This window comes from Pelodiscus sinensis, chromosome 16 (assembly GCF_052426305.1).
Source record: "Pelodiscus sinensis isolate ZL-2025 chromosome 16, ASM5242630v1, whole genome shotgun sequence".
Classification (NCBI taxonomy): domain Eukaryota; kingdom Metazoa; phylum Chordata; order Testudines; family Trionychidae; genus Pelodiscus; species Pelodiscus sinensis.
Genome location: NC_143067.1, coordinates 25,991,324 through 26,010,710, shown reverse-complemented (window position 1 = coordinate 26,010,710; position 19,387 = coordinate 25,991,324). Strand labels below are relative to the sequence as shown.

The 19,387-nt window shown below is 45.9% G+C and overlaps 1 protein-coding gene and 1 long non-coding RNA gene across 2 annotated transcripts; one reads left to right on the top strand and one right to left on the bottom strand.

Annotated features, from left to right (window-relative positions):
- Nucleotides 1-441: 441 nt before the first annotated feature.
- Nucleotides 442-2,886, top strand: LOC142818709 (uncharacterized). The gene is made up of 2 exons (XR_012896312.2): nt 442-582; nt 1,050-2,886. It is a non-coding gene; the product is annotated as an uncharacterized LOC142818709 (long non-coding RNA).
- A 1,814-nt stretch (nt 2,887-4,700) lies between these two features.
- GRPEL2 (GrpE like 2, mitochondrial) lies at nt 4,701-19,387 on the bottom strand. Its single transcript, XM_075900223.2, has 4 exons — nt 18,943-19,387; nt 13,462-13,618; nt 11,177-11,258; nt 4,701-9,490 (listed from the first exon to the last, which is right to left on the bottom strand). The coding sequence occupies exons 1-4, from the start codon at nt 19,149-19,151 to the stop codon at nt 9,135-9,137; spliced, it is 804 nt and encodes a 267-aa protein (XP_075756338.1). The 5' UTR covers nt 19,152-19,387; the 3' UTR covers nt 4,701-9,134.

Sequence of the window (19,387 nt, the reverse complement as noted above, 5' to 3'; positions counted from 1 at the left end):
GTGCCCAGTGCAAACGCACTGGCCGGCCTGCCGGGGGAGAGCGCTCCGGCTCGCTCGGTGCAGGGCGGGTGAGTGCATCTCCCCGGCTCGCTGCAGCAGTCAATGGGGAAGGACCGACAGGGCCCTAGCGAAGTAGAACAGCTGCCGGTGAGAGAAATTCAGCGCGGCCGTCGGCGCCTTCCCATGTTTTCTTCGTCTTAAGTGCTACCAGACCGTTTGTTGTTTTTAGGAATTGACGGGAGGCCGATGCTCCGGGCCGGGATTCCAGCCCCAGTCCCGCCAGCTCGGACGAGACCTGTGGCCTTCACCCCAGCCTGCGCTGCTCAGGGGCCATTGCAGTGCCGCAAATTACCAGAGGAGCCTGCCTGAGCCCCTTACAGCCAGATTTTGCCGCGAGAGCGGACAGCCAGCCGAGCCCACGCAGCGCTCCACGGCATTCAGCGGGCTCCTTGACGCTGCTGGCCCCGGGCTACCCAGCCGCGCTCAGTTAAAAGATCAGGAAACCTTCTGTTCTGCACTGAGGTCCCTTCCCCGGCGCACATGGTGTCACACGCGCCCCCCGTCGGCTCGCAGCCAGGGCAGGTGAACATTTCAAATACACGTTTCCATCAGAATTGAGGAGAAGGAAGGAAAAGGGAATGGGGTCCTATGGCAACACAGCCTCAGTCCCGGACTTGGCCCGATGCTCTTGGGCCGAAATTCTAGTTGTCCAAATCCACAGTGCACCCCCCACCATGTAGGCCCCTAGTAGTTAACTTATAGCCGTCCCTTTACCTGACCCCTGCTGACCCAGCAGTATGGGATGATCCCCTAGCCTATACGGATACATGTAGTGAATGGCTTGGGGTGGAGTGCTCAGGCTGAATCCAGGCCTGCAGCTTTAGAGTAAAAATGAAGCAAAGAAGCAACCTGTTAAGAATGCCCTGGGCATTGTGGGGCACTCTGGAAACTGGTAGACTGGGGGCTTCTTGCCAGCACCCTCCTCTATGAAAAGTTGCACCCCCAGCTGCTTTCACTCACGCCATGGTAACCAACCCCTCTCTCCGCAGCATCCTGTGATGGCCCTGGCAAGTCAGAAGGCAGAGCAAACATCCACGTTTCCAAAAGCACAGTAAAGACCAGGCCCCTACACAGGAATTTCTGGGGAGTGAGAGTTTTTGTACATGTGGACCACACTTTTTTTTTAAAATATAAAGGAGTACAGTATAGTCATGCAATGAATGTGCTGAAGGGAAGTTAATGAAAAATTTGAATGGAAACATTGATTGGTAAAATGATTTTGTTATAATATACTTAACACTTATACAGGAATAAAGGTTTCTGGGATCATGGTGGGCAGCATGGCCATTCCATGTGCCCCTGCTTCTTCAGCTGCCTCTGCCTGTTGCTGCTCTATCTGCTTGGCAAGGCCAGCACCAGTGAATGCAGGCAGGGCTTCTGGCCAGGCTGCTCCTCATGGGTGGGAGGGTGCTGTTCCTCCGGCCCTGAATCGCTACCACCTGCCCTGCCCACTCCATCCAAAGCACAGAACATCTCCTGATCCACTTCTCTGCCTTCCTTCTCTAGAAGCACAGCATTGATTGTCATCCACTGTGAGCTCTGACATGGAATGAAAGTTGGACCTTTAATGTTGCTTTTCAAGTTGCTACACAAAAGAGCTACAGCTGGAGAGCTCCAGCTTCCACCAGCCATACTTGGAAAGCAGATGGGGAAGAGAGATGTAACCCTAGCAACAGGCCAGGCAACTCCAAGCTCTCTAGTCACCTTCTCCATTGCTCCCTTTCCTGAGCCCCACTGCCTAGGCCAGAAGGAACTGGACCCAAAACCTCACAAAGGAAATGCAGGCTGAAGAATGTTAAGACTGCCATGCCCTTCCTTATGGTCGGCTGCATGGCTCTGGGGCATGGGCATTGGAGGAGTGTCAGTCATTGATATAGCGGGACTTGGAATGTTGAGAGGGTGGGAAAAGAACGTCTGTAGTACAGAAAGCACTGGCCCAAACCCTCCTCTCCTACCCCCTTGCCACTGAGCTTTGGTGGGGGGGGAGGGGGCGGGCTGAGTATCTCACAGTCTCCTAGGGGATGCACAATACTTCTCTATCTTCAGAAAAAGTTGGTGTGAATTCAGTTCTGATGAACATGCCAGATTAACAGCCTTGGAGACAGAACAAATTCAGCTCAGAGGCAGCGTCCATCGCTGTCCCCTGCCTCACTCCCAGCATAGGGATGGACTCCAAAACCGAAAGAGGAGTCCTGCATCCATGGCTCCTTTGCTGAGATTGCCAACGATATCAATCTATTCCCATTGCAGTGTGTGAACTAGACCAAGTGTTTCTCAACCAGTGGTACTTGAGAGAAGTCTGGGGTGGGGGAGGGGGGTGGTACATCAACACAACTGAAATTTGTTTTAAGTTTTACAGCATTTTATTATTTTTGTACTTTTTACACCCAAAAATGTCATCACCCGCCCAGCTATGATTAAGTTGTTTAAACAAATGTGTTGCAATGGTAGAAAAAAAATGTGTGTCTAAAAAAAAATTGTAAGTACCTACAGTTTTCAAAGGGGTACTTATGTAAAAAAGGGTGAGAAACACTGACTTGACCCATCTCCACTGGCTGCTATTCACACTCCCCAACTACTATTATACAGGCCTGTTAACAGCCATCAGATGGAACCTGGAGGGCTGGGCCTGGCAGCCAACCCAATTTTGGTGCTTGCAAATGAGTGCACCCCCTCCCCCATACATCAGCTTCTTACACAAACACCTCCATGTCTTCATCAGCATGGCCCCTTACACATGGAAAGGTCTGCTACTATTTGATCTGAGGAAGTGGGTCTGGCCTACGAAAGCTCATCATCTAATAAACCATCTTGTTAGTCTTTAAAGTGCTACATAGTCCTGTATTTTGTTTCTGCTACTACTCTGGCCTTTAAAATCCTCTGCTTTACTGCTGCACTTCAAAGAAGTCACCCTGTCATTAACCCTCTAACTGCCTGACCATATTCTCATCCATGTCTTCCCTCCTCTGTAGTATTTTTAATTAGACTGTAAGCTCTTTGGGGCAGGGACCATGGGTTTGTTCCCCATAAGGTCTTGGCACCTACTACCACTGATAGCAAAGGATTGCGTGTACTTTTGCCCAGGGTGAGGGGGGAAAAAAATCAGTCCTAGGAGTTAGAACTTGAGCAAAGTTAGAAACATATATACTGGATAGAAGTCAGTGTAGCAACTAGCTAGAATGCTGCAGTGCCATATTTACAGGGAAAATTAAAGAGAGTGGGGTCCACCCCTACCCTCCCCCAAAAAAGTGTCAGTTTCAGTTAAAGCCAGAATGGAGAGCAGACCTTGTAGTGCATGAAGGTATGGCCGAGAGATAAGGCAATAAATAAGAAACAGGTATTTAGTTTAAGGGGGTAGGAAGCATGTCCCTAAATCCCAGAGATCTTAACCTACCTTGCGATGACCATGAGTTCCGCTGAAGAGGGTAACACTGTACAAATAACTCATTTTAAATAGCTATATCAGTAGGGAGTAAACCTGCTCAAGTATATTGTATCCAAAGGGGCAAACTGCAACTGACCAAAGCTTTTTAAGCATAAGATCACTGACCAACTTTTTAAGCATAAGATCACTTTCTGAATTTAAGTGCAATCCAGGATCTACCTCAAACCCAAACACCCTTGCCCTGCCTCCTTCCTGCTCCTTCTCCTTCTGAGGCCCCACCCCTGCTCACTCTATCCTCCCTCCCCCATTCTCACTAGCTTTTATCAGACTAGGGGCAGAGGCTTGGGGTGCAGTAGGGGTTCAGGACTGGGGCTGGGGTTTGTAATGTGAGCTCCAGCTGGGCACCACTTACCACACATGGCTTCTGGGTGGTGGTGCAAGGGTCTACGGCCAGCTCAACCCTACCATAACCCTACACCACTACCGAAAGCCAGCCAGCAAACTCTCTCCATCCCTGACTCCCTTTGCCCTGTGGAGATGGGCTACAGGGTGAAGAGAGAGAGAGGCACCCTGACATCACCCTCTCCTCTTCTTCCTGTGCACTGCACAGCAAGCAGGAGACTCCCAGTGGGGCTGAGAGGCACCTCCAAGGCAGAGGGCAGGAGCAGCACAGCAGTGCTGAGAGGCAGATGAAGTGCCAGCACCTGACAGCCTCCCAATGAAACCTCTCAGGATCACCTATCAAAGGTTCCAAGATCTACAGGTTTGGTGACCACTGGACCAAAACAATGAAAGAATACATTTGTACAAGGAAGAAATGGTAAGGCACTAAACTTGACACATAAGGGCAGTGATCTGCAAGGTGAAGTTGGGAAATAGTGCAAAATGATCTGATGCTAGTGCAAGGCATTCCTTCATACAAACGGGCTTAGACTGGGGGCTGTATTTATGGAAATGGGAAGCAATCCACGAAGCATGGGATAGCAATGATGCCATCACATTGCCAGATGGTTTAGTCCAATGCAGAGCCTTGGCAGCATACCCGTAGGAGTGTGAAAAGAGCATGGTCATGTCAGAGCCTGTCAGACAGGTACACTATTTCTGGGAGTCCTGATAAAGAATCACTACAAAGCTCCGATGAATACTGCTGATTCTAAATAGCAAGAATTAGAATAGCTACAAATCTTTAACTCTACTGTAGTGACCCACTTAAACAGCACCTGCAATGGGCAATCATTTCAATCGTCAAAAAAAATCTTGAAAAAGCCATTTTTATTAGCGCACACAGTATCCAGACATCTAGAAGAAATCTGCAAATTCCAACATTAACTCAAACCTCTCATCAATCAATCATCAGCACCACTCCTCACACCCCTGTTCGCATTTTTCTCTCATACAGGTAGAACCTTTGGGTAAAGAAGAGCATAGAAACAAATGAAAAATCCAATTAAAAGGATGGCACCTTTTTGGAGATTAGCAATTCTTTGTTCATTTGATTTAGCAAAAGTGATATCAAAATAGGTTGTGCTTTAAAATTAAAAAAAATACTAAAATATAAAAACAAATATTTTAAAAATCAGAGTGCTAATAATGGATTTATCACAGCTGTTTCAACAGATGTTAGTGAAGCATAGAGAATTTGAGGTCGACATAGAAATGTTCACATTTTACACTGTAGTGTCAGACAGGCTGCCAAACATATGAGGCTGCCACTGGGAGCCTCATGGAAAAATTCAACACAAAGGTGCCCCACTGATAAGACCTAATGAGGTCATGAAGAAAGGTGAATACCAACATAAAGGAGGGTTGTCAGAATCAAGAACCATTCTACTGACCAACACTCCATAAAACAGCCCTACTGGGTCAGACCAGTGGTTCATCTAGCCCAGTAGTCTGTCCTCTGACAGAGGCCAATGTCAGATGCTGCAGAAGGGAGTGAGCAATCTATTGAGTGATCCATCCCTTCTTGTCCAGTCCCAAGCTTAGGGCAGAGGTTTAGTGACACTTCTGCTTCCCTGATCATCTCAGCCAACAGCCATTGATGGATCAATTCTACATGAATGTATCCAGATATTTTTGGAACCTAATTATATTTTTGGCCATACCATCCCGACAATGAATTCCACAGGTTGACTGAGCAATGTGTGAAGTACTTCCCTGTTCACGTTCTCCATACCATTCTTGATTTCATAGGCCTCTATCATATTGCTCCTTAGTCTCTTTTCCAAGCTGAGCAGGTTTTTTTTTTTTAAATTTCTCCTCATATAGAAGCTGTTCCATACCCCTAAATCACTGTTGTTGCCCTTCTCTATGCTTTTCCCAATTCAAATATGTCTTTTTTAAAATGGGGCAGCCACAACTACATACAGGATTCAAGATATGGGTTTATATAATGGCACTGAGATATTTTCTTATCCATTTCTAATGTTTCTTAGAATTGTTAGTTTTTGACAGCTGCTGCACATTAAGCAGATGTTTGCAAACTATCCATGATGAGACCAAGATCTATTTATAGAATGAGAATAGCTACTTCACACCAAATCATTTTGTATGTTGATGATGTTCATATGGGATGATCTTTTCAAATGTGTATTACTTTGCATTTATCATTGAATTTCATCTGTCATTTGGTTGCCTGGTCACCCAGTTTTGAGAGATCTCTTTGTAATGCTAAATAGTCAACTTCGGATGTAACTATCTTGAATAATACTTTATGTTGTCGCTGTTCACTTTTTTTTCCAGATCATTCTGAATGTTGTATGGCACTACTCCCATTACAGATCGCTGGGGGTCCTCACTGTTTACTTCTCTCTACTGTGAAAACTGTTTATTTCTACCTTTTGTTTCCTAGCTTATCCCATGGTTCCAGATGAACACATTATCCAGACATCTACATTAAGTTCCAAGGCAAGTGGAAGTGACCAGTGTTGCTGCAACATTTTCCCTCCTTGGCCAAGTCTTCCCTTCTAACACACCTCTGTGTTGAGGTTAGGCCACCATAACGTAACTGAGAAGAAAAAGGCAAAGAGCCCAATTCCTCCTTGATATAACTCCCTGAAGTGCAAGAGTTGCATCAAAGAGAAATATGACCCCCTATATTTTGCATGCAAGCATTACACAAACTATGGACGATAGCAAGGGGAACGCAATCTCCAGAGAAGACATTTAGCCTAGCCTTAGATAACCTCCATAACATGAGGAAGGAGTTTGTGTGTGCATGCACATGCGTGCAAGGCAACAGGACTAAAGTTAGCCTAAGACGTATAACTCCTGCTAGGGAATATGAGAAATTGGTCTGTTAAGATTTGCTTAGTAGCATTTTGTGGGATTCAAAGGAACTCAGTGCATTTCATACACCTTAAAATCAGGAGTGGGGAACCATTTTTGGGCCAGAGAAAATAAAATCCTCACTGATGTGGCCCTGACTGAGAAGGAGAAAGATACTCCCACATTCCCCACACATACCAGAGCCTAGTGGGGCCCAAGCTAGTAGATTCTATGTGCTCCAGCCCCATGATGGGGCAGCAGGGGGGCTGGAGCCTCCATGGCGGGTTCCCCAATGCTGGGGCGGTAAGGGGTTCCTGAGTCTTGGGGCTTAAATTAATCCTTACAGCTATCCTATAGGGTATGCAAGTACTGTAGACATTACACAGATAAAGGAACTTAAATGGATGTTTACCAGAACTGATTCAATATGGCGATTAAGTACTGATTTCCAGGGCTGCGATCTCAAGTACCTTCCTCAACACCCACCTCAACATCCAAAAGATCGCACTCTGAGATGTGTTTCGTAAGTAAGAGTCAGAATTCTGAATCACCCCAAGGGAACTATGTGTACAGATTTTATTAAGAGGCAGTTTTGCATTAGCCCTACAAGAAGAGACACGTCTGTCTTAGAAAAAACTCACTCAACTGAATACGTTCGATGTTTATGTAATGCTCCCAGGAAGTCTTAATTGTAGCTGCTAACGGGGGGAGAGTGTAATCTAGAGATCCCTCACAAAACCATGGGTGCCTTTTTTCAGCATCGCACATCTACAAAGGAATGGGAAAGGGATACCTTCTCTGAGCTAGAACTAACACTCCCACTAGACAAAGTCTTTGGAAGCAGAGCCCAAACCCCTGCCAGACCATAGGTTTGATAGCAAGTGAGAGGGCAAGAATTCCTTCCTTAGCAGGAAGCCTCCTGAAAGCACAACTGTTCATTTTCCATGCCTTTTATAGTGCATCTGATAGCACAGGGGGCCTTCTCTTCCACTATTTCTTGCACTGTTCATAAAAAAAAAGGAGGGGGGTGGATTCCATGTTAGCTCCCAGATACACATTAGCTTCTAGTAAATCAGTCATGCTGGGGATGAGTTTACCTATCCTTTCAGTTTAGCTGAAGCTATCACACAAGAACTGTTCAGCAGAGATACACATGCCCCATAATCTTTCACCAGACCACACCAAACTGCCTTGAACAAAAACCTTTCAGACCAGCTTCTGATCTTGGCTAGCACTTGGATCCCAGTTTCTCTTCACTTGCTCAGAATTGTTGCTGCAACTGATTTAAAGACACTTGGAGCTTTTGCTAAGACTTCCCTCCTTCCATCTAAAAAAAATGAAATAAAGCCCAAATTTGATGTCTATCCTCAGCCAGATAGAATTAGGCTCTGAATTAGGATTGGGAAAAGTAACTAATGTTAATTGTGTAGCAATTAGGTGGTGAATGACAAAATAAGAGATCATTTTCCTTTTTGGGACAGATAAAAAGTGAACCGTTTCTGGAGCTTGGAAGCTGCAGCACAAGTGATCTAGGGATAGAGATTTCCCTGCTTTCAATGTAATTCTTGTTTGAGAACAGGCCTACATCTTTGTTCATTGGCTAAGACTTGAAAATAATTTCTGCTCCTCCTTTCTGGTGTTACTTACTGTTACTTCAATAAGAAGCAGACAGGTCTGAAGTATTTGTTGGAGAGTAAACATTAGTCTGATCGTTTCAACTGAATTTTAAAAAACCTTCTTACATATTAAAATACAAGATTATTAAGGCTTTGTTAATTCAGAATTACTTTCTGAACAGAGATGAGAAAAGTCTGGCTGAAAACAGCAGACCTTTCCACAGCTCTCTGCCTAAGAAAAATAGGGAAAAAAAAGACCACAAAAGAGTCTCATAATAATATTTAGCACTTAGAGGTCTTCAACTCTAAAGTGCATCTCAAATATTCATCTTCACAACGCCCCTGCGAGGCAGTAAGTATTAATTTTATCCCTATTTTACATGTAGGGAAACTGAAGCAGAGCGGCTAAGTGACTTGCCCAAAGCCACAGAAAGAGTATGTTTGAGCTGGGATCAGAAGGCAGAAATTCCTAGCTCTCACATTCTCTCTCTCTCTCTCCAAGTCCCTCTTCCCCAGTGCAAGTTTTAATAGATACCTGAATCCAACAGAGAAAGGGGCTAGCAGTGCCACATGCTTCTGGCAAATAGCAGGACTCCCAGAATTACTCCATATACTCTCAGAAAAGTATCATTAAATAACTGATCTTCTTGGAATTAAAGCCAAGATGACTGCACATGTTGTGAAGAAGCCAATGTACAATACAAGCCTAGCTTAATAAATAAAGAAAAGACATGCAGCTGTTATCACCAGTGTGTGGCAGAGTCCTCAGCTCATAAAGGTCCCAGATCCCCAAGGATGCAGCCACATCACTCCTGCGACTCTACTGCCACACCAACATGTGCGTGTCTGATAGTACGACCATGGAGTTTATACCCGTCCTGAGTCACTAGTGCCACTGTGCCCGGCTGCATTCCTTCTGCTGGCACATGGCAGACTATTTCATGGTCGTAAGGATCATATTTGCCACCAATTGGGTTCATCTTCTGAAGGCCGTGCTTGGCAAATACACTTTGCATTTTAGCCTCTATGAGAGAGAGGCCTTCACAGATCTTCTTGAGGGTTGGTTTCGGGTCACTAGGCTCTGCTTCTCTTGTAGTGCTCTCAGTTGTCTTCTCCAAGATATCTGCCACTTCCACCAGATCCTTGCAAAAACTCTGGATCCCTGCAGCCATATACACAAATAGACAGGTGTTAAGCAATGTCAGTTCAGTGACTGATTGTGCAAGGCTACAGTTTCAGTCCTGGTCATACTGTCATATCATTTGAAGGATCTGATCCTGACAAACTAATTAGTGCCTTCAGCCCCCAGTTCAAGGGTTACTCAGGGAATTCAATGTCTCCTATGACTGAGACCTCAGCATTTCACAGAGTTAAGAGTGCACTAAAGATTCCCAGACACCATAGGGAAGGATGACAGTGCTATACAATATACACATGTTCAACAAATTAGAGCTATTCACAGAGTCTCATTACTTTGTTTCATGATGTTCCTGTAACCTGGGAAATTAGAACATTCAGGTGAGCCCTGGTAACAAATGTGGTCTAGAATCCAAAGCCTGTTTGCCATTTAGGAAACTTAGGGTACGTCTAGACTACAGGGTTTTGTCGACAGAAGTTTTGTCGACAGATACTGTCGACAAAGCTTCTGTCGACAAAGAGCGTCTAGACTACATTCAGTTATGTCGACAAAGCAAGCTGCTTTGTCGACAAAACCCTGTAGTCTAGACACAACCCTAGCTTTTGGAAGAGAAAAAGAAAGAATAGGGTGGTCAAATTTCCCTCTGCTGAACTCGGGACACATGGTAAAATTACTCATATTCAAATGAGTTCAACAGCAATCAGTCTAACCCAATATAAACTCTAGCAGCCTTCAGATAAGCATTAACTAAATGAGGAAAAAAAGGACCCTTCCAGGACTGGGATGAGCTACAGAGATTTTTTAGGTTTGAATCAGTCACACCAGTAATATTTTAGAGCACCTGATAAGATTGCTTGGCAGGCTATGTAATATGAGGTGATGGATTCAGCCTAGTTCCAAGCTGATAGGTGCCCATATCATCTAAAACCACAACTAGTATTTCTGATGGCAGTGTAAGCAGAGATGCCCAAGACTGGGTTCATCAGGGGGATTGAACTATCCTCCCACCGCTATCGGTGGCCCCGCCCACAGAAGTACATTGATAATGCAGAGTGTGGAATGCTCGCTCTGCTGCTCTTCATGCTGCATATGCTCTTTGGCTAATCAAGGACATCAGTCTCCAGGGCTATAAATCCAGTCCATTTCACCAATACAGAGTTTACTAAAAATATTTTAGGATGAATACATTAATTGTGAAAGTGAGGGCCACTAACCCAGCTCACACTAAATCCATTAGTTTCATATCAGAGAAGAAAGGAAAAACACGTCTTGGTACTACAAAAATGATCATAGCTTGATGACACTGCACAGAGCACAGAATAAACTCTAAATACTATTTCTCAGCTGATGTAAATCATAACTTCAAGGACATCAGTGAAGCTATGCTGATTTACACCAGCTCAGAGCTGAGGGCAAGCATTTAACAAATACATTACCAAAATCCAGAGTGGCACTGGTTATTAGTATAAACACCATTATAAAATGGACCCTGGCAAAAAGAAACAAGCACTAGTGCTATCTCCAAGATAAGCCTACAGGATTTGGCTGAACATGCAGACACAGGAACTAGCTAGCCTAGCCTGTCAGGCCAATCACCACAACAGGATTTAGAAAAAACAGTGGCTTATTTGTACTTTCTGCAGTCTGCTTGGCCAAGCAAGCCACACGCAGAAAATAGCCCCTGCACAATGCAAGCAGCACTTCACTTACCAAACAGCTTGGCATCTTCCACGAACTTCTGTGTTCTCCTCCGGACATTTTCAGAATCCGCCACGGCTTTCCGATATCGTTCCTACACACACAGCAACAGGAGAGGCATTATAAAGGGCGAGTGACCCATTGCAAGAGCCACACCTCTTGCATCCTTCTACACAGTCTATTCCAAGAGCCACGCCCTGTGAAAGCTGTGATGCTGTATGGAACTTGGGGATGAATGTCAAGACTATAAAATGGCAATGAGCTTTACAATGGCATATCTGGCATGAGATCTGCAAAATTATTATAATCTGTCAAATGTGATAATCTCACGTATGTGTTTGTATCACCTTTGTATTTTGGTTATGGATTACGTATGTATTCCATATTACAAAGCTTGTGCTATGCTTCTGGGCGACACCATAGTTCCCTCTAAGGTTCTGCATAGTCACACACAAAAATTCTATGCCCACCCACCCCCTTCGCAGAGCCACATAGCAGTACTCACTTTCATGCTGGAAGGTGAGTGGCATGGTGGGCTCCAGCTCCAGCAGCTGCCATGTGGCCTGGTTGGCAGGGCTGCATGATGGGCGGCTGACCCAGGGCCACAGTGAGGCTGTCTCTACTGGGGCAGCCTCACTGCGACAGCAGTTCCAGCTCTGTGATTATCCCAGTGGGGACATCAACACCATGGCTCTGGCCACAGGAGCAGCCACACCACCACCACCACCACAACCCAGGTGCCCCACACTGTGCCCTGAGTCCCAGGATTTGGCTGCCCAGCTGAGTGTGGTGGGGTTTGGCTGCTAGCTGCCAAATCTCACATGGTGGGGTCCAGGTCTGGCTGTAGGTTCTATACTGCAGGATACTGGCTGCCCAACCCTAAATAGTGGAGTGAGAGCTGCGAACCCATCCTTACTGGGTAGGTTATTGTATGCCAGCAACTGCTGAAGCGAGCTTTACTATCATGGCTGCCACCCCTGCCTTCTCCTGGGATCCCACAATCTATTGCAACATTACTGGGCCTTTGTCATCCCAATCCTGAGACATAACCTGACCAGACAGAGGCAGTGAGAGGGACCCAAATTACATCATATCTCCACCTCCTCTTGCTAAATCACAACCACTCCCTTGGGAGATGACATTGTCACATATCCCCAGACGAACCCCACATGTCCTTTTCCTTTCCCACCTTAGTTCTTCTCCTTCCTACCCCTCTCCTTTTTCCTTCTAATAAGAGTCTAGTTTACCTGGCCAAGACTATTTTGCAACGATGCTGTAAACCAGAGAGCAGATTAACTATCTCTTTTCCCTAAAGAAGGACAGTTATTAGGATATTTAATAGCATATAAGAAACTACCAGACAGGATATTTTCCCTACTAAAGACTTTATGGCAAAAGGGAAAGGGAATAAGACAAGTTGTTAAAGTGAAAGCCTCGTATAATACTTTACCTGTTTTCCTTTCTTTTCTGTATCTGTAACAAACAATTATTAATCACGTGTTTGCCATGATACCAAGCAGGCAGAGGTCTGTTAAACACTGGATGATGACAGGGTCACATCATCATCTTTGACTCTTTGGGCCCTTTAATTCTACTCAAATTAGTAAATGGGGGAAGGTTTACAGTACAAAAGTAACTCATTGCATTGAGGTGGAAGTATGAGGGTGTTCCAGTTAAGATGATGCAGCATAAATGATGCAACCATCTTTCAAATGTGGGGAGTCATAGGGAGGTGGCCAAGTCTAGAAATGCACAAGGAATGGGTGAGCCAGGCAGTGACTACAAGTTCACAGAAATAGGGATGCGTGATTCTGTTCTAAAAAAAGACGGAAGAGGGATCATCTGATAAGATCTAGGAACTGAAAGATGTAAAGGCAAGAGTAGAGGAAATAGAACTCTGCTATGTAAAGTAAGGTAACTTGGCCATAAAATTTAGAGCATTTAGAGAACAGGATTTCAGAACAGATGCTGATTTCCAAAAGCATAGAGAGCCATCTCCTCAGTGAAAAACAGCAGCAATCAACACCTGATGTTATGGAAGAGGACAAAATGTTTTGCTAACTGGGCATTGCTGTTAAGCAATGACTAACTCGTAGCTACTTTGCACCAAGAGATGGGTGTCTTTCTGTGTTGGTGTGAGCATCTTGTGGAAATGGTGAAAAGCTTTGTGATGTAAGACATCTAAATGTATTCAGAGTGGCTTAACAGTGAAATAAATGTGCTTTCCCACTTTGAAGGGACTGAGCCCTGAGGACAGGGGGATACTTTGGCTAAGAAGCTGCTAATGGTAAACTCACAGTTAAATCACGAACTTGTTCTTCCAATTTGCTGGCTTTGAGCTCTAGAGCTCGCTCAGAAAGGGGATGCCTCGGCTCATCGCAGGGATCCTCTGGGCCACACTCATCTCCTGTGCTTCTCTGCTGGGCAGCAGTGCTGAAGACACACAGGCAATCTCTGAAATACAAGCCAAAGGCAAAGAAGAAAGAGGAACATGACCCAGAGCTCAGAAGAATGTTGCTTTATACCCATAAATATTAAAAGCACATTCTCTTTAGAGACACCTTGGTAGGATCTTAACCCGTGCACTTTAATGCTTAGATAATAGGATAACTGGCACCACTCAGCCATTCAGTTATTTGAGATATGTAAACCAAGCTCAAATGTAGAGAGCTGAATCTGCTCTGCAGGAAAGATAGCAGATATAGCCCAGATGGTCAACAAACCACATAACCATACAACTTGGCATGTTAAATGCATTGGTGTATCTAGGTGATAATTCTTTCCCTGACTTCATACCTAATGTTTGAGAGGAAGATGGCACACCCTCCTTTATGCATCTAGCCAAAGGGTGGGAGCCAGGCACGCACATTCCTGCTGAACAGATCCTACACGAAATACGGGATCTTGTCTATGCACATAGAAATTGCACAGCATGTGAAATCCCAACACAGGCAGTTCAGATCTGAACTAGGGATGTTAAGTATTGGTTAATTAACTAATTGATGAACTAGTTGATGGGGGGGGGGGAGGAGAGGATGTGTTCCTGCTGAGGCTCTGCACTTTAAATGTAGTAAGGTGCAAGTGGGATTGAGGGAGTTTGTGCACAGGAAGGGGACTCAGATTTGGCTCACGGCTGGGGGTTGCGGTGGAGGAGGGGGATATACGCTCTGGGATGAGGGGTTTGGGGTACAGGTGGCTCGTTATTAGGCTCAAGCTCATTGCTAAGACAAGCTGCCTAATGCCTGCCAGTACAGGGGCATCAAGCAGCTAGCAGGTATCCTGGAGTGGTGCATGATGCCTGTGCAGTTCTTGCACAGAAGGCAGAGGCAGCACACAGAACCCCATGGTCTCCCCACGTAGGAGCTGGACCTGCTGTGCTGGCCACTTCCCCTCTAGTCACAGCACAGAGGACAGCTGGAGTGGGGTTGGGGACAACGAAGAAGGGTCTCTCTTTCCCCTGACTGTGACATCTTGGTGAAGGAGCTGACAGGGAAGGGTGCCCCCCTGCCACCAATAGCAGCTTTGGGGAGAAGTATCTCTCTCCCTGCTGCAGCACTGAGCCCCTGTGTGGGACTTAATGGGAAGCTATATGACTGCACAGCTTAGCAGGAACTTAAATGATGACAATGGTCCCTTCTGGCCGTGGAATCTGTGAATGAATTTCTGTCTCAGTGGAGACTATCCCATTAGAGAGAGATAAAAAGGGTGCAACTGTCTAGCCAGTCATGCCACAAAAATGCAAGTTTGTTATCACAAGACAGATGGGAGGTGGAGACCTAGAAATAACCAGGGTGTGGGGTTTGTTTTTTTACAACTAAAAGTTGCAAATAGCAAGCAGTTAATTACAAGTTACTCTTTAAAAAGATAACAGATTAGCAAATGCTATTTCCCAAAATTAAAAGGAGAGGCATAAACAGGGAGGTGGGGGGGGGGAGGAGTTTAAGAAGGGTAGCCAAGTTATTCTGTAACTGAAAAAACTTAAACAACAAATAGTCTTGCAACACTTTAGAGACTAAAAAAAAAAAAAATGTAGATGGTGGTATGAGCTTTTGTGGGCACAACCCACTTCTTCAGATGAATGGATTAGCCTCGATTTCAAAACAGATCAGTACAAGTTGGAAAATTTAAGTGTGTATAAATCTTCTCATTTCATTTACATAACTTCAGTCACGAAAGTTAACAAATGTGCTTTAGATGACCCATTCAGCCAAAATAGTCTTGGCAGCCCAATCACCTACAGATCAAGACATATTTTGCTTTAAAGCGCTATACAAATATTTGAAGATGTTGCTACTGATTCACTTCCCAGGAACGGAAGTTTAGTGAGTTGTCTGCATGTGACTCGTGGGTGTGTAGAGGGGTGTGTACAACACGCAAGAGCGAGAGGAACAAATGAGCTAGTACTTCAGCCAGAGAAACCTGCCTACGTGAAGCAGAGAGCTGCCGGCATGGATTCCCTTTCCCAGCTAGTGAAACCAGATCCGAGTCCCAAAAACACCCTTGTCCTATAGAAAGGACCAACTCCAACATGCTGTTTGGATTAGCCTGCCTCATGCTGCAGGCAGGAACAAGTACTCTCTCAGAGCCATGTTTTGAAGAATTTTACTCAGAACTGCTGTATGGAATGGAACACAGGAAAAAGCTGCATAGTTTGCCTCTTCCTAAGAGATGAGGTGTGTAGTAGACAAGAAAAACAGTCTTTATCTGCAGCTAGGGCAATATAGTCCCATCTTCCAGATACAGTCTCATCTTCTATTTAACCCCAGGGCTGTGTCTAGACTGGCCAGTTTTTCCGGAAAATCAGCTGCTTTTCCGGAAAAACTTGCTAGCTGTCTACACTGGCCGCTTGAATTTCTGCAAAAGCACTGACTTCCTACTGTAAGAAATCAGTGCTTTTTGCGGAAATACTATGCTGCTCCCATTCGGGCAAAAGTCCCTTTTGCACAAAACTTTTGTGCAAAAGGGCCAGTGTAGACAGCTGAGATTTGTTTTGCACAAAAAAGCCCGGATCGCAAAAATGGCAATTGGGGCTTTTTTGCACGAAAGCATGTCTAGATTGGCCACGGACGCTTTTCCGCAAAAGCGTCCATGCCAATCTAGACGCTCTTTTCCGAAAATGCTTTTAACAGAAAAGTTTTCTGTTAAAAGCATTTCCAGAAAATCATGCCAGTCTAGACATAGCCCAGTTGTCCTAGCAATAGGTAGATAAGGTGGGTGATGTAGTATCTTTTATTAGAGTTCATCTTTAAAAAAGTTAATCTATGTAGCTCAAAAGCTTGTCTCTTTCACCAACAGAAGTTGATCCAATAAAAGCTATTACCTCACTCCCCTTGTGTCTTTAATACCCTGTGACCAACACAGCCACAACACTGCAAACAACTACAAATAGATAATTATAAATGAGGAAGTTAGGAAATTCTGATATGACTGTGACAGCACTGAGGAAATCCCTGAGGGAACGAGGAGCTTATTGAGATGGAATGAAAGACTCTGAAAAGAGTAAAGGACAGATCAGTGTGGGGAGAAGAGGATTTAAGGGACAACACCCAAATCTAGCTGAACAGAGTCTGTCTCATATTTTCCCTTTTCCAAATTCATGTTTCTCTCCATGTCCCCTTTGTGAGGAAGCCTGCCTCTCTCATGATAGTTACATACCCCAGGTTCACCTCTCAGGAGAGAGGATCCAACATAAATGTCACTTTTTTCCAATGCCATCATCCATCTAACAGTCACTTTATTAGTATGACAGCACACAATTTTGGATAATTTAACATTTTGCATCTATGGGCTGGTTTCACATTGTTGATAGGCTTGTCCATCTGTCACTTACTTCAAGGAGATAGCACATTTACAAGGATAACTAACCAGTACACACAAAGGGAAGGATTTCAGGATATAGCATGCTTTTACTACAAACCCCAAACCCAGTAGTTCCCAAAGTACATAGGGGAACTCTCCATTTTTTGTATTTACATTTTCTTCTAATTCCTCTTTAGAGTGATAAATCTAGAATAAACCTGTGTAACCCACACACCTAGTGGGGTGTAGTTCACTGTTCCAGGTAGTGGCATGTAGACCATTGGAGTGAGAGATATAAACAAATGAGCTCTACAGCCTAAACTGAGAGCCAGCTGGCTTTATAGCTCAAGCTGTAGTGTAGAGGCTCCTATACTAAGCTCCAAACATCCCAGGAATCTGTAGTGGTGGTTACATGCGGGTTACATACTTCCCCTAGCTAAGGAAGAGCATCCCAAGCTTCAAAGACCCAGCTGAGATCCAGGGCCAGCCCCCACTTGTAACCACCTGTCTGCTTTTCTTATACTGACATACTGCACATAAAAGGGCATGGCCCACAGTATTTACTATTCAACCATTTCCTTTTAGAAGCAAGAATGGGATTTTCAAAATACATCTTGCTTCCACTTCTACACTGAGTCATTTCTGATTAGTGTTTGCAGTGTTGCTGTAGCCATGTTGATGGCAGGATAACCGAGACACAAGGTGGGTGGGGTTATATCTTTTATTGGAACAGCTTCTTCAGCAAAAGAGAAAGAAGAATTGCCTGCGTGAAGAACTCTGTGTAAGTTTGAAAGTTTCCTCTTTCACCAACAGAAGTTGGCCCAGTATATTACCTTCCCACCTTATTTCTCTTATTTTTATTTAGTCTTTTGAAAAATCCACTTAATAAACATTCAGATTTCATTAAGATATCCATGTGTAGCCATAACTATTTCACCAACATTTTCCAAAGGTTCACTACACCAGTGAGATCTCCTACATAAGCAAATCTCCTGGGCCCTGACCCACTTTTCATCCACAGGGAGCCTGTCCACATTAGGCCCTCATCGGTGCAGCAGAAGCAATGGGAATGTGTATCATTTTCCTTGGGGTAGCCAAGACTGGTTTTTTTTATTCCAGACAGGGATTTGCTTTCAACATACACAGTAAAACAATTCCATACCTATTGCTTTGTCAGCATACATCAACTTCCCACTCCTATGCCACAATATAATTATTATTTGTATTACTACAGTAAGTGACCCAGTCCCAGATCAGTTGCAGCTACACTTATTTCTGGCCTCAAAAAGAACCAGGGGCCACCCACATTCTCACTGAAAGCTTTAAAGTGACTTCAGCAAACAGGTCCCCAACAATTTCAAGGGTATTGTTGGACCTTTCCTAAAATGTACAGAATGAATTATTAGCTCTGGCTCCCCAGAAGGGATTAACAGCAGTTCCTCCTTACTCTCACACGTACCTCTTTTCCTCAGTAGGAGGACACACATGTGTTCCCCTCTTTTCACTGAAATAAACTCCCTATTTGCACCTGACTTAGGAACGAGAAGGCCACGCTGAAAAGGCAAGTGCCAGTCAAGCTCCTGGTGGCCGGCTCGGCGCTGGGGAGCCCCTTGTCCCCTTTGCAGGCAGGCAAACCCGCACGCGTAGGGGGCCTGGCTTGGGGCTCCGAGGGCTCAGCACCAGGTGAGCGGCCGGTGTCGGGCGGGACCCCCGCGGGCGCCCAAGGCGGAGGGCTCGGGCCAGGAGGGGTTTTAAGCTGTTGAGCTGGCTGCAGCCCAACGCCTTTCCCTGCCCCTCAGCAGCGCGGCTCGCAACGGGCAGACCCCTCACGCCGGCACCGCGCCCCCGGGCAGCGCCCCGGACACCCCGGCTGCGCCCCCCGCCCGGGCACGGTACCGGAGCCCCAGCGCAGCCGCTCCCGCTCCTCTCCTAGCCCTCAGCGAATCCCGCCGCACGGGGCGGACAGGCTCCCGCCTTACCTGCTGGGGCGCCGGGAGCCGAGCGAGAGCAGCGGGCTGAGGTGATGCCGGGCCGCCCGCAGGGACCTGCCGGCCATGCTCCCGCCTCCCTGGGTCCGCTTGCGTGACTGAGCGCTAGGCAGCGCGCCCGCCACCGACAGAACTACAAGCCCCGTCGGCCACCGCGCCGCGGCTTCAGGAACGGCAACTCCCATCAGCCCCCGCGTCATCGGGCTGCGAGACTGTTACACCCCCCCCTCGGGCTCATTGTGCTGGAAACTACAACTCCCGCCAGACGCTGCACGAGCGGCGGCCCTGCTCGCCTCGGAGCAGCGCGCGGAGCTGCCCTTTCGGCCCCTGGGCGCCTCTCTCTGGGCTGGAGCGTGGCGCTGGCAGAGGGACTCGCTCCGCCGCCACCCCGGGTCCTAGAGCCGCCGTCAGCTGTGCGGGCTGCAGCCCACCCCAA

Bases quoted from the DNA above. Each gene is read 5' to 3' on its own strand.
- GRPEL2 (XM_075900223.2), bottom strand. From the start codon at position 19,151: ATGACGCGGGGGCTGATGGGAGTTGCCGTTCCTGAAGCCGCGGCGCGG. The intron at 13,619-18,942 runs GTAAGGCGGGAG...CTTGTATTTCAG, and splicing joins GGCTCCCGGCGCCCCAGCAG to AGATTGCCTGTGTGTCTTCA. The intron at 9,491-11,176 runs GTAAGTGAAGTG...ATATGGCTGCAG, and splicing joins GGAAGATGCCAAGCTGTTTG to GGATCCAGAGTTTTTGCAAG.